The sequence below is a fragment of the Choloepus didactylus genome, chromosome 1 (genome assembly GCF_015220235.1).
Source record: "Choloepus didactylus isolate mChoDid1 chromosome 1, mChoDid1.pri, whole genome shotgun sequence".
NCBI lineage: Eukaryota > Metazoa > Chordata > Mammalia > Pilosa > Megalonychidae > Choloepus > Choloepus didactylus.
This window is the reverse complement of record NC_051307.1, coordinates 71,997,048-72,012,698: the sequence shown is the minus strand read 5'-3', so window position 1 is coordinate 72,012,698 and position 15,651 is coordinate 71,997,048. Positions and strand designations below refer to the sequence as shown.

The 15,651-nt window shown below is 39.6% G+C and overlaps 1 protein-coding gene across 1 annotated transcript in view; it reads left to right on the top strand.

The window, feature by feature from the left end:
* The window catches only part of LOC119515629 (basic proline-rich protein-like), a 575,210-nt gene that overhangs the window by 514,393 nt on the left and 45,166 nt on the right, over positions 1 to 15,651 (top strand). The window contains exon 4 of the mRNA XM_037811751.1: positions 3,689 to 3,752. Coding sequence (XP_037667679.1) covers positions 3,689 to 3,752 — 64 coding nt within the window. The remainder of the gene's footprint in view (positions 1 to 3,688; positions 3,753 to 15,651) is intronic.

Sequence of the window (15,651 nt, the reverse complement as noted above, 5' to 3'; positions counted from 1 at the left end):
AGGCAGCTGGGTAAGTACCCCAGAAAGAGAGGGGAACAATGCACTGCTCTTGATCTCTAGACCTGGATCTAGCACACTCTTACTTCTACCACATTGTCTTGGCCATAGCAAGGCACAATGTCAGCTCATATTCAAGGAATGAGGAAATAGACTCCAACTTCTGATGGGAAGAGTTTCAAAGTTAAGTGCAAAGGGTAAAGAAAAATAATTGATAGCCATTTTTCAGTCTACCACACAGGATACACACTTGAAAAAATGCAGCATGTACTACTCAAAATTTGTTCTTTCACCTAGTACGAGGCAGTGAAACAAACAAAAGTCAGGAGTGTGTCAAGCTTTCCTAAACATTTCTCCATTGCTTGCCCTCCTCTACTGTCACTATTAAATACAAAGTGTTAAGAAAATAGCTGTTCTTTTAAAACTAAAAGCTTCAATTTTTAACCTCATTTACTTTCCACTGGAAGTAGTTTTCCTGAAAGAGGACGCATGTTGATTGCATTGAGAAGGACCAGCATCTTGTCCCCATGGCAACAGCATCTTGACTTCTCCAAGTGCTCATCTCCCGGTGTTTTGAGGCCCAATAGCCTCAATGTATAATGTGAGAGAAAGAATCTACATGCACAGCACATGCAAGGACAATGGGCCCACAGGTGTGGTTTGATATAAAATTGGAATAATGGCCTATGAAATATTAAGAATATAGTTAAATTACCAAAAGTAATAGTAAAAATAATTTTTCTGGTAGGAGATACTTGAATAATTTTGCTACCCTGAATCCACCTTCAAACAACATAGGCACAGACTATGCTTTAATGCTTTTAAATTCATCTGAGGTAAGAGGTTTGTACACATATGTGCAAACACACAGGAACACACATACACATACACACACACACACGATAGCTGAGTTCTGAGTTTAAACAAAAGCATTAGCTGCTGTAACAGGCCTGTTATTAGTTACTAGAATATTTGAAATTATTACTTCTTGCCTAACATATTGTCTTTTAAAGAAGATGTTTAGAAATATAATGTCTAAGACATAAGGTATTTGTGTGGGTAGTTGCCTTTCTTGGGAAATTATTCCCCCCTTCTCCCTTTCTCATGTGTGTCATATGGTTTTTAAAAATAAGAATTTAGATTCAAATCAAGCTATATCTTGAGGCAGTCCTTTTGGGTATATAAATGACAGATTTAATATCTGTCTGTATCTATGACTACTGTTAAGCTGCACAGGAATCATATGAGAACAAATCCTTGCCCTCTGTGGTAGCTTAATGGCTGCTGTTGCTGCTGAAACTGTAAAGCAATTTTCTATTGTAAAACCCATTGTAATAGAATTCTAGAGAGGTGTATCCCTAGGGGGATTGAGGCGAGGATGTGTGGGAGGTTTTGGATGAGTCACTGGGCAGGATTGGAGGCGTACTTCAGTAGAAACAGGAAACTAGTGGGTTGCTTGGAAAAAGGGACATGAGCTTTGAGAGAAGAAGGTTGTCCTTGAACCCTGGGCGGAACCTGACAAGACGCATAGAAGCTCCAGGATGGTGTCATCCACCTTGAGGGGACACAGACAGCATGGGGCCTAAATCCTGATACTAACTGCAACAGTAGGTTAAGACTTGCGCCCTCATTGGTTTGTGCAATGATTAAATAAGTCAGTGCAGTCAAACATGCTTTAAAAACTGTAAAGCAATGAATAAAGCACTTTTCACTTCACTGGGGACCTAGAGTGGGAAGAATGGGGTAAAGTAAGGTATATGGAGTTAAAAAAAAAAAAGGAATTGTTGCGCACTTCTCCCTTCCCTAAGCTGCTAAAAGGCCAGCTCTGGTTCTCATAAGGCTCTGTGATCTTGGATCTGATGAGAATATTGAGTGGAGGAAGGAAACAGGGGATCTTTGCACCTTCACACTTGTGCCAGTCAGGTCACTTGGCAACTAGACCTTGGTCATCTTAGGAAAGGGAGTTCATGATCGGGAAAGGCAATCCCTGTTTGCACTTGGATTCCATAAAGAGCCATTTATAAACAATCCATCACAGAGAGTGTTATGTGAAATCTATCCTCCAATGCCATTTATTCATCACAATCACTCTATGATGAATATAATTATAGGCCCTCAGTCCCATATTGACAATTCCAACATCCAGAAAGCTCCAAATTGGAAAGTTCTTTTTGCAATTTTGGTGCCAAAATTAAGTTGGTGACAACACCTGACCTGAACTGTAACTAGAAATAAATTTGGTTTATCTCTTTTAGTATATTATTTATACAAGAAATTATCAATATGCTTGTTTACTAACTCATTCCCCACACATAGGGCTGTTATACAATATTCAGTATATGTCTACATGACTTTATAAAATAAAATAATTCTGAATTTGAGTCATAAGGATTTCAGGTAAGAAAGGGATGTGATTATCCCCAATTTAAAGAAGGAAACTGAGGTTCACAAAGTTAAGTGCTGGCTTAAGGCGACATAGCTAGGGAATGATGGGTTGGGATTTCAACTCAGGTACACTGGACTTGTCCTTTCTTCTTCTACCAAACTGTGGCCAATTTGCTAGAAGAACAGAGAGTTTTTTGTTTTTTGGTCAGGAAATTATTTAGATGCATCACTTTTAACAGAATAAGGAAGGTTGCCTTTGAGAGCCTTAGCTATAAGGCAAGCCCTGTGTTCATCTCACCATTGATCCATCACACACTCTGTGGAAGATGGAGAAAACTTCCATTGTTCTTTCAGTTTGCAGAAGCCTGTTCATGCCTTACTCTTTCTTCTTTAGCATTAGGCCCTGGATGACATACTAGCTTCCTATCATCTCAAATTGAACGTCTTCTTAGCAACACAAATAAAACATGGTGAGAGCAAAGCAAGTTCCCTTTGCCCAACTCTTCAGCCCTCAGAATGTTAAGTGTGAGCCTTCTAGACACCTTCACTCTATCCAGGCCTTGGTTCTTCATTTCAGTGTGTTTTGATATTCTTTTGTTTTTCTTTTTATAATGCTCTGGGAAAGAATGCTGCCTGATATGATGCCATCTCCACTTTTTAAGGGCTGGCTGATTTTTCCTTCTCTCCCACTTCTATGTCTAATTTTGGTAGATCATGTGACTTCCTTGATTTAGTGGAGCATAATTAGATTCCAAGATTACAGTTAAATTTATTTTAGAAATGGACACGTGTGTAAGGCATAATTCATTTATTTAATGCAAATGCACTCTTTTAATATTTAAAAATGCTCCATAGGTAGATATATGTAACACCAGAATATGAATCAAACAGTTAGGTTCTGGTTCCTGCTTTGCTGTTGAAAAGAAATGCTTAATCTTTGGACTTCTGTTTTTATGTTAAAGAATGGAATGGGAGGAAATGATCTCCAAGTAACACTCCAGTTCAAAAAATTTTGTAAATATGTCTTGATACTATGTTAAATATATAAGAGAACAATATATATGTAATAATATCTCCAAAGTGCACTTTCAAGAATTTTCTGTAACTTCATTTTTTTCTTACCAGTTCATGATTTATTCATCTTATTTTCCAGATTGCTAAAAGAGGAAATTTTTCTAGTTTTACAGGTTTAGGAGTCATTTTTTCAGGTTCTGCTCAGTGGATATTTGTATTATAGATGATAATTGTCTTTTTATCTCCCTTCAGTTTTTCTAATGTTTTCTTTTTCTTATTGCTTCTGTTTTAGGTAGTTCTGAATTGGCTGTTTGGTGGAAGAAGAAGTGATAGATACAGCACAGTGCTTATAAGAGGTTAGAAACACTGTTTTTATAGAATATAATTTTTAGACTGCTTGCAGTTTCAAATTTAAACACTGGCATGGTCCCCTTTTAAAACTGAAAAAAGTGCATAATCTCTGGTGCTTGTATTTAAAAATTTTTTCTCACCGTGGACAAAACTCATGCAAGATAATAAAGAAAAATTTTCCTAAAATACTGTTGTAAAGTAGCCCTGAATCTGTCATTTCAAAATGTTTAAAGAAATAAAACTGTCTGTGTGGAGGTTGGGTGTGAATTTGTCCTTTGTCTTTTCTTTCACGCTAGTCTGCTGTCCTTTGTTTTAACTTGGCCCACTTTTCAAGAGATGCCATTGTATGGTTTTCAGGGACCCTCAGCACTCCTTTCCCCAGATGCTCTGGGCAACCACTAGGCTTCAGAAACCTTTGATGGAGGCAAGTCTCAGAGTTGAAAAACTGAAGAGGCTGCCCATCTGGGGACAGATGACAGGATGTGCTGAGCCTTTGGGACAGAGGTGGCAGGATGTTAATAATAATAGACAGCACTGCTGCTGAGGCAGGGGAAGGAAGCAGATGTGAGGACAAAATTCAGGTGACAACCTCTGCATTGCCGAGATGCCGAAAAGAGGGAGAATAGCAGGTTGGCATTTGGCAGCACAAGCAGAGGCGAGACTTGAGAGTGGGTGGTAGAAGTGAGCCTTTCAAAGATTTCTGACCTTCTGCCTGCCAACATGGAATTAGATTTCTTGCTTGAGGGGGAGGAGGAAGGAAGAGGTGGGAAAGACAGGTGCCAAGAGAAATTACTGACCTGGCAACCAGACAAAAGGATACTGTGCCTGGCACCTGAGTCAGAGAAGGGCAGAGAGGTGGCCGGTAAGTCTAAAACAAAGGGCTGAGTGCCAGAGTTTGAGAGCTAGAGAGTGGCCTGAGATGGCCTCTCCTGGAGGCAGGAGAAAACAGTCTGCTGAGAAATAGAAGACAAAAAATGGAATTTAATATCTTTGGAAAGATGTTTAGGTTTGGCATTTAGAGGGGTAAATGCCAGCTGTCTTTCTCCTGTCTGAGAGATCTAATCTCTTGTAGCCAGACTGATGATGCTGTTTTGTTGTTCTTGTTTTTAATCCCAACAATATTGCCTCATTTCCAATTTCAAAATGGAGATGTTGGGATTTGACAACAGATTTCCCCATTCCCCAGCAGAGAATACTAAGGAACTGCTGCTTGCTGACCCAGAATAATATCATTAACTGGGAGACGGGATTTAGGATTTCCTTAGACTACAGTTGTGTTACCACACAAATCAGGGAACTTTAAACTCAGCAGCTTCCATCCTTCCAGGGTTTTGTTCTCTGGCTCGCTGAGCATTTGAGTTCCGTCGTCCTATATGCCCATAGGCCACTAGATGTCACTGTTACTCATTCCTTTGCGTGACAGAACCAGAGTGAGGTAAAAACAATCAGAATTGTTGCTCATGTTGCCCATGAGGATTTAAATAAAACCTCTTTATCTGGCATTCTTACACACACACACACACACACACCAAAAACAGACACTCTGTGGTGTTATTTGGTTGCTATTTCCCTTTCTGTTTTGGAAAAGGAGAGTCTAAATTAAACATATTTCTTCCTTCCAGTGCACCTACTCTCTATCCTACTACTCTTGAATTCTCCCTTAAAATGTAGTTTTTAGCTTTATACTCTGAGAATTTGAAAAATTATTGTCCTTTGGGTACTCAGAATCTATACTACAGTATGGACTGTAAGTGTTTCTAATATCCTCCAAACCTTGGAGAACTTCACAATGCAGTATCTAATTTCCTAAGAAATTCACTTTAACTAGTAAAAGAATCCTGTGAGACCATAGCAAGTCAGATTTGGGATCCCACCATCTTTATGTCTACTCTCAGATATACCCTTGAACCCAAGATACAGACATTGCCAAGATTTTCAGGTTGGTAAAATGAAGCTAGACACACAAATCATTCATTTCCTTGTTAAATTTCTTTTTCTTTTCTTAAACACTGGATATAGGCATATATTTTAAGATATGATCATTGATTAATATGCACCAGAGCATTATTGAACCATGAAAATAAATGACAACAAATAATAATGCAATTATAAAATTGCTTGCTGAAAATAGATGAATTAATTACAGCTGTTAAGTGAAAATGTCTCAACATAATTTCAATAATAGTGATAGCTAGTAATAAGTAAAAGAAGACAGTAAAGTTAAAATAGAAAAAGAAAAAATATTACAAAATAGATATAGTTTTGCAAAGCAGATGAAGGCCACTCTTGAGCTGGTGATACAAAAGCGAAAGTGTTCATTTTTGAACTTAACTCTAAGGATTTAATATTTGTATCTTCAACTGTTGGTTGCCCCCAACAATTACTGAACCAGTCAACCTCCAAATTCAGGCTACACTAATCTGTTTTCTCTCTAGCTGTAATGCTACAGGATTTACAGATTACTCTGCTCTGTAATTTTACCCTCTAGAGCTCAGTTATAGCCAAACACCAACTCCCTCTGGCTCAAGTTCAGATGATAGTCCCTGAGCTGACGTTGCCATGAAGAGTTTCGATGTCACCTTAAGAATGGTTTGGTGAATGCTTATTCTCTCTTCCCATTCCACTCCTCTCTTTTCCTTTCCTCCCTCCACTTTTTCTCTTTCCCTCTTTTTCCCTCCCCTCTCCTCTCCTCCCTTCAATTCTGTCTTCTTTTCTTTTCTTTCCCCTCTTGGCCTCTCTTTGTTTTCCATATTTGTATCGTAGAATTGCAAAGAGATAGAATAATGACCCCTTCTGTAGTAGTTTCCTATGGCTTCTGTAACAGATTACTGAAACTTGGTGACTTATTACAACACACATTTATTCTCTTACCGTTCTGGAGATTAGAAGTGAAAAATCACTTTCACGGGGCCAAAATCAAGTTGTTGCCATTTCCCTGCCTTTTTCAGCTTCTGGAGTGGTATTGCTTGCATTCCTTGACTCATGGTCTCTTCCTCCATCATGAAAGCCAGCAGCAGATTATCTTCAAATATCTCTGCTTCTGTTGTCACATCATCTTCTTCTGTATCAAATCTCCCTTGCCTCCTCTTATAGATACTTGGATCACATGTAGGGCCTATCTGGATAGACATGTCATCTCCCCATCTCAGGATCCTTAACTGAATCACATCTGCAAAGCTCCTTACACAGATTAGGTAACATTACAGGTTCAAGGAGATGAGAACTTGGAAATCTTTGGGGGCTATTATTCAGTTTACCACATCTTCCTTGTTGAATTTTTGGGAAATTTATTAGCTCCTCTAAATTTCAATTTCTTTATCTAATAATGCTACTGTGAGAATTTAATGAGAAAATTCTGAATTTAGAAAGCTTACAAATTTCTAAGCATATAAAGTGCTTAGTATAGTACAAAGAATAAGTCCACTTTAAGTAAAATAATTGTAGTGCTAATAAATACCACTCCTACTATTAATCATAAGTATCTTAAAAATATTCTAATTCTTTAACTCTCATTCACCCTCATCTTACTGCAATCAAGCTTCTGTCCTCACTATTCCCCCAAAACATTTATTTCAAGGTCACCAGTCTCCTCCAGGTGGCCAAGTTCAAGGACCAATTCTTGAGCCTCATTTTAGTAGTAGTCAATACAGTTGACCATTTACTTTATTTCGAAACACTCTCCTGCTTTACTTCTGCCATACCATATTGGATTTCTTCCTACATCACTGGATATTTCTCCTGTTTCCTTTACTGTATTATTTTTTAACTCACCACAAAATATTGGTGTTACTCAAAGTTCTTTCTTAAATACTCTTCATCTATCTTTACACTGAGATTACATCTGTCTTCACACTTCACATCAAAAAATGGTATGTTTGGTGATCTTAAAGAAGATGGTAGAGCAGGAATACAAATAGTAAGGAGTAGGAGTAGCATGGAATGTGGCTGCAGTGGTGGTCTGGGTCAGAGTTTGCAAAGCTTGGAAGAGCCTTGTAATAAGGATTTCAGCATTTATCCTAGTGCAATGGAATGCCATGGAAGGCTGTGACGTTTGTGTGTTGGGTGGGCCTTAGTATTGAAGGCCTGAGTCGTTCAGTCTCCATGAAGTCTACAAGTGATGGCCTTCTCATCTCTGAAAGCTGTTCAATCATTGAACCAGCATACTACATGCTAGTTCTGGGCTTGGAGAAAGATGTAGGAAAGCTATGACAAAGTTGCGAGTGGAGTGACAGGGGCTCAATCTCATTCTCAACATTTAGTAAGGATATGTAAGTTTCCTATCAGTTGAGAAAACACCACTAATTGTGTCTGTGACCTCGGCAGTGTTGCAAGTTCCCTTCTGATTGTGGAGACCCTACCTGTGGCTGGTGCTGAGGTGGGAAGAAATAGACTTAACTTCAGCCTACTTCCAGCCCAGAGAACATTCAGGGGGAGGACCAAAGTGCCCTCCAAGAATCAACAGAGTACCAGCACTTTGATATTTCTTTTAAAGATGGAATTGACAAGCAATCAGTGTTCAATCGAGAAACAGCAACAACTAAAAGGAAGAGAATGATGGACTTGCCACCAGGCATTTGTGGTTGCCCAAGTGACCACAGGTCTTTTTGCTTCCTCTCACTGCTAAAACAAATACCATACAATGTGTTGGCTTCCCAACAGGAATTTGGCTCACAGTTTCAAAGGCTGGAAGTCTTGCTTCCTCCCAGGGTTGGTATCTATTGACTGGCTAGCCATCCATGGGGTTCCTTGGCTTTTCCATTACATGGCAGTGCAGATGGCGATGTCGTCTCCTTTCTCTTCTGTGTTCAGTTGACTTTCTACTTCTGGCTGCTCCCCATGGCTTCTTTCTCCATCTTTCACTCTGCTTGTAAAGGATCCCAGTAATTAGGACTAAAATCCAGTCTGTTTCAGTTGGGCCACACCTTAATTGAAGTAACATCTTGAGGACATCTTATTTATAGTGACTTCACACCCACCAGAATGCTGACCAAGACCAAGAACATATCCAAACTGGGGTATACAGTTCAGTCCACATCACAGTGCCACTTAAGCTCAAATGGAGACCTCACCTCTTCCTCTTTACCTCCAACACTTCCGCTGTATTCCGTTTTTGTGGAAGAAAGAGAAATTTGAATAGATATGCAATCTTAATAATCAAAAGTGGTGAACTGTAAGCATGGGCTGAGAGATCTTTAAGAAGCTTATATCTAGGTAGAAAGAAGGTTGAAAGGAAACTTTTGATAGGTATTATTTGGGAAAACTGTAAAACCATTCTAGTTTTATATAGTTCAATGAGTAGAGACTCCTTAATCAAACCAAATAAACATATACTATTTAACTTTAGTATTATTTTGATCTTCATAAGAAAGTTTTAAGTGTTGCTGTGGCTATTTTGCTGATGAGTAAGAGGAAGTTTAATGAGGTTAAGTAACTTGCCCAAAGGCACACAGTTAGCAAGATGCAGATAGGGGTTAGAGCCCTGTCTCCCTGACTGTGAGGTCTGTGCCCTTTCTAACCCGCTGTATGTCCTCCTGTTCCACACTGGTAAGCTGGTTTCATGGCAGTGCTGAGCTTAAATAGTTATGATAAAATGGCTGTTAGTGATAGGATAGTCCTTATAGATCAAACCACCTAAGGCTGCAAAAGGTAGAATGATGCAAATAATTGACTAAATCTGGAAGCTTAATGACAATTTTAATTTTGAAATTTGATCCTGCTAAGACTATAGAAATAACTATAGTAGTTCCCTGTTTGTTCTCTATTGATCACTTTGAATTATTTTAACTATAACACACGATTATTTTTGTGTTGTCTGTATATCCTTCTTCAGAATGTCAGGTAGATGACCTTATCTGTCTTTTCTGATGTTTAGCCAGCAACATAGCACTTGGCACCAATAAATATTTGTTGAATGAATGAATGAATGATGAAATGATGTTTAAGCTACCACCTAAATTCCTCCATAAAGAGTTAGAAGTCAAAAAGGAGAAAGAAGTGGAGGAAGAAGAGGAGAAACTAAGAACTGATCACATTTGGCTACTCAGGTGTCAGTAGACAAAGTTGCATAGCATGTCATGACTGGCAAAGCTGGCTTCATAATGACATTAGCAACACTGGAGTAAAATTCTGTGATGTGAGGGGTCACCATAAAAACCCAGCTGCATAAAAATTCTTTCCAAATGGCCTAACCAAGTGCTGATCTGCTTCTACCTGGCCTAAATTTCCAAGGCTCGTGTCACTTATTTGGTCCTCACTTGTGTCAAAGTGAGATTTTGACTAATGAGTTTAGCTGAGGAGTTGGTGGGCCTGCCAGAAGCTTCTTTGCAGGGGGTTCAAGGATCTTCTTTGCGAGAGAATTTATTCTCAAAAGAATTTGAATTTGAGCCAATAATGAAGACATATCGTGTGAGTGGAGCACATTATCTTCTTCTCACATTTGTCTCCTGGCATAACTCCTGTCGGACACATTTCTGAGTCCTATTGTGGGTGTGTATGTGTTTGATGGAGTGGAGATCCTGAGACAGTATGTGAAATGCTGCTTGACTCAAGTCACTGTAAGACATTGAGATTTAAACAGCCGTATGTTGAGATCCTTCTTAGAAGGCCCAATCCTGTTAATGCTGCCAGGTGACTCTAAGTATCATGGTTTGTGCTTGAAAAACCTGAACAGCAATGGTAGAATCATTCAAGAGCCCAGATAATTGTGTAAAGGACTGAGGGATAAAGACAATGAAAATTGACACATTACCATTGTAGCTGTTGCATATTTCTAAGTAAATTTACTAGGTGTTTGAAGAAACATGACTATTTTTCAAAATTCATCACTCCACATTCTACCTAAAGGTAAAACACACAATCTTAAGAGTTTCCAGATACGCTCGGTCACCTTCATGTTTTTTTTCTGTTACTTCAGTTGTAAATTCATTTAATTTAGAATTTTTCCCTCTCCCTACCTTCTCTTCAAAATGCCATCAACGTTCTGGCATTGGAGGTAGGCATCTGTTCCACATCTATCGTTTCTCCCATATTGACACCCACTGTTTTGGTTTGGTAAAGCTGCCAGAATGCAATAGACCAGAAACGGGTTGGCTTTTACAATGGGGATTTATTAACTTACAAGCTTACAATTCTAAGGTCATGAAAATGCCCAAATTAAGAAATAAGCAGTGTGATACCTTCAGCCTGCTGGTGACCTGGGACTCCTCTATCACACGGCCAGGCACATGGCAGTGTCTGCTGGTCCTTCTCTCCCAGGTTTCATTGCTTTTAGCTTCTGGCTTCAGTGGCTTCTTAGCTCAGCTTCTCTAGGTGTTTCTCTCTGTTTTCTATGTGTCCTTTATTCTCTTATAAAGGATTCTAGTTCAATGACAGCAGTTCCCACAGTAATATCTTATCCACAAAGAAGAGCAACCACAGAGCTCTTCAGAGATGATGGAGTTAGCCTCACGAATTTATTCCCCACAGTCCTGCTGAAAGGTGTGTCCTCTGGACATTCCTGGGGTGGGAGAGCAGGTCTTATATGGTAAATCCATTCTAACATACCAGTCTCTCTAAACCTTTTGATCCCGTCATCTACATTATACCATGGCAGTTCTGGCATTTCAGCCTCAGGTAATGTCAGTCACCTTTTGGTCCATGTTTCAGTCAGCCACCTGAACAAATTCTTAAACCCCTGTCTAACCTCTCAACTACAACACTGAATCCAGAATCTCTGCTTAGCAGGCCTGTATCAATAAATTCAGCCTGATCCAACTTTATATTCATTCCATCGTAATCCCACACTCTTAACATCAGCTTGCACACATATACCCCCAATTTCTGTCTATATAAATTGGTAAACTCCTGCAGCTCTTTTGGATTATAGCATAACTCCTCTTAGGTCACACTTTATATCTCACCTTTTGGGGCCTGTTGGGACTCCAGTCTAGTTATAGGTCTGGAAGAAAACGGTGGTGGTGGTGGTGGGTCATGAGAAAAATTAGAAATATCTTGTGAGCCAGTTACCTCAGGGCATTCCCTTGTAGTTTCATCTGGTGAAACAGGATTAATCTCTCCAGACAGAGGAGTGAGGGCTGTTTCCTCAGGGGATGTGGTTATAGGTTTATCAGGCATCATAGGGTTAATCTCTTCAGGTAGAAGTAGGATGGCAGTTTCCTTGGGGCAGACTGGAGGTTAGGAAGCTGTTTTCTCAGGGCAGACTATTACAGATTTATCTAGCAAAGACTCAGCAGAATCTAGGGTTTCAGTGTCCCCTGTTGCCATCATATCAACTCATATGTCTCCATTCCAGTTATCAGAATCCCACTCCTTTCCAATCATTGCCCTCACTCTAACAGCAGACACCCTACACCCTGCAAGGTTGGGATTTTAGGTTACATGGTAATTCTGCCACTTCCACAATGAGACTCTGGGTCTGTTTTTCAGAAATCTCAAGTCTCTGATATAGGAAATATGATTTTCTTTCAGGGCACACAGCAATTTTTGCAACATTCACGTGGTGCTTAAGTTGCAAATTTGAAGCTTTCTGCTCACTCCTTTCTTTTTTTAATTTAAAATTACTTTATTTATCAAATACAAAAAAAATTTCTGAACAAAACAAAGCAAAGCAATGGGAGAAACAAATATCTAGAAATAACTTCATTCCTTCCAATATACTTCTACCATACCAAAAGAAATTCCTTTCTTTTATAAAATGTATCCAACATATTTAGGAATAAACAGCCTACATCATTATTAGTTTCAACTCCACAAAACTCTGTTAAAGTGTCAAAAACACTCTCACCCAGAGCCTTGCCATTTATAAGCATTTGAGTAGCCATATCCAGTGGTGATATTTTGCCAACTCATGCCATGGACTCTCAGTGCCACCTTGATTATTGAAAATAGAATCATTAATGACTTTGAATCTAATCAGAGTGGAGAACCAAATGCAAAAACCCCAGCTCCAATTCAGAAATCCCGTTTTTAAGATTCTATTTCTCAAGAACCATTCCACTATTAGTACCAAAGCTGTATTAATCAGATTTCTCAGGGAAACAGAACTGATAGGAGATATCCACAAATATGAGATTTTATAAAATTGTCTTATACAACTGTAGAGATGCACAAATCCAAATTCCATAGGGCAGGCTGCAAGCTTGGAACTCTGATGAAAGTTTTCAACAAATTCTCCCAGGAGAAGCTGGCTGTTTGAAGTAGTGATGGAAATTCTCTCTTCTAATGACTGAAATCGTCACTTCACCTTTTAAAGCTGTTCCGGTTTGCTAATGCTGCCATTTTGCAAAATAGCAGAAATGGATTGGTTGTTATAAAGGGGGTTTATTTGGTTACAAAGTTACAGTCTTAAGGCCATAAAGAGTCCAAGGTAAGACATCAGCAGTAGGGTACCTTCACTGGAGAAAGGCCATTAGCATCTGGAAAACCTCCTTTAGCTGGGAAGGCACGTGGCTGGCATCTGCTTGCTCCCAGGTTGCGTTTCAAAATGGCATTCTCCAAAATGTCTCTCTAAGCTGCTCTGAGTTCCTTCTGTTTGTCAGCTCTTTTATATGGCTTCAGTGATTTAATTCAGACCCACCCTGAATGGGTGTGGTAACACCTCCATGGAAATTATCCAATCAAATATTTCATTCACAGTTGATTGAGTCACATCTCCATGGAAACAATCAAAGGATTCCAACCTAATTAACGCTAACATGTCTGCCCCCACAGGATTGCATCATAGAACATGTCATTTTGGGGGACATAATACAGCCAAACAGACACAAAAGCCTTCAACTGATTGGATGAAATGCCTCTCATTGCTGAAGGCAATCTCCTCAGTTGATTGTCGATGTAATTATCCATAGATGCAATCAACTTATAGATGACTTAGGTCCACAAAATTTCCTCACAGTAATAGTTACGCCATTGCTTGCTTGACCAAACAACTGGGCCAAGTTGACACATGAACCTAACCATCACACCCATAAGCTGAGATGTAAATCATCTTGTCTGGTCTTTGGTCTTTGGCATTGCTTCCTTTACGCAACATTGGAGGTGTTGGTGTTACTGTCTGGTGGCTGGCTGCAAAGCTCTCTGCTGTGGTGGGTTCCCTTGTCATGACCCAAGAAACCTCAGGGCTCCCCTCTAGCTAACTTATGCAGCCTTCTAGGGGTCAGCGATATTATGGTGCTCTCCTATGCTATTTTTGGGCAAAGGGCATCTTGGTTTGGCTTTCTCAGGCTCACCCTGCCACAGAAACAAACTTTCTTCTATTATTGCTACACCAGGGGCACAAGCATAGTTCTGGGAAGCTTAGGACTTATTCTTGTTTCAGAGCCCAACCCAGGAGAGTATTCATTTCCTTTTATCTGAGATTCACAAATATTTGTGATCGTTTTCTTGCCTCCCACTCTGCAGCTAGTGAAGTCACATTTTTATTATACACAGGGGGTGGAGGTGGAGGCCCAAGATCAAGAATATCTAACACATTCAAAACTGGACTCTTGATTTCAGCTGTTTCTGTTCCAGTCTTTCTCATCTCAGAAAATTGTACCCCCTCCACCATGGAAGTCATCCTAAGCCCTGCTTTTCATTCATTCCCTGCATCTACTCTAAGACCAAATCCTGTCAGCTAAGCTTGTAAACATTTTCTGAATGTGACCACTGATCACCATCTCCCTCATGTTCCTTTGTCACCATTTCTCAATTGATTGGTAACAATAGACTTCTTAGTCTCTCCATATCTTTTCTTGCTCCTTCAATCCATTCTCCACATAGCAGCCAGAAAAAAATTTTCAAAATGTTAATTTGCTCATGTAAATCTGCAGCCTAATAACCTGTTAATGGCTTTCCACTCCTTTTTTGCTCAAAATGCAACTTCTTCCACACTCTACAGCATTTTGCATGATCTGACTTTCTCCTCTTTTTCCAATCTAATCTTATTTTTTTCCTCATCACCTACCTTGTTCTGGTCTCGGAGGCTTCCTTTGTGTTCCCAGAAATGGGCTGCTTATTTCTAACTTAATGCTTTTGCCCCTGCTCTTCCTTCTTCTCCAAATGCTCATCCCTGTTGCCCATTGCATGGCTGACTCCTTCTCACCCCTCAGGTCTTGGCCATATATGACCACTGTTTCTATTATATTGATTATTCACTCTCACTTCATCTGCTTTGTTTCCTTCATAGCCCTTTCCATGAGTAGTGACAAAATGCTAGTTCACTTATTATTGTCTATCACTGTTAGTTGATGGACTGTAAATTGACTGTTAGTTTCCCGAGAAAAATAAGATTAGATTAGAAAAAGAGGAGAAATTCAGATCATGCAAAATGCTGTAGTCTGTGGAAGAAGTTGCATTTTGAGCAAAGTGGAGTGGAAAGCCATCTTTTTATTCATCAGTACACTCCTAGCACCTAGCACAGTAATAATGCTAGATCAATGTACGTTGAGTGAATGAACCCTTGAAAAGTAAAAGGTGCTACAGGATGTGGTTTTTGAGAGAGGACTCTGGGGCCAGACTTTCCTGAGTTCAAATCTTGACTCGACCACTTTCTTAGCTGTGTGACTTGGCCAAGTCATTTACTATTTACTGTCTGTGTGCTCAGGTTCCTCATCTGTAAAGCGAGAGGAATAATAGCACCAACTTCATAGGGTGATTTCAAGATGAAATGTTTAAAAATATATTAATATGTATAAACATGCCTGGCACACAGCCAGGATGATGTGTTAGCTATGATTAGAGGAAAGGAGATAAATAAGGACCATTGTCTCCATGGAGTTGCGGAGGGTGTGGCATGGGGAGGATGCTGCGCTGTTGATAAGCCTGACTGAGTGGGCAGCCTGGGAAGCACAGGCTTAGAGGCAGAGAGACAGCAAGGAAAAGAGAGAAACTGTATGTGGTGTAGAAGAGGGGCTCCAGGAAGAGTGT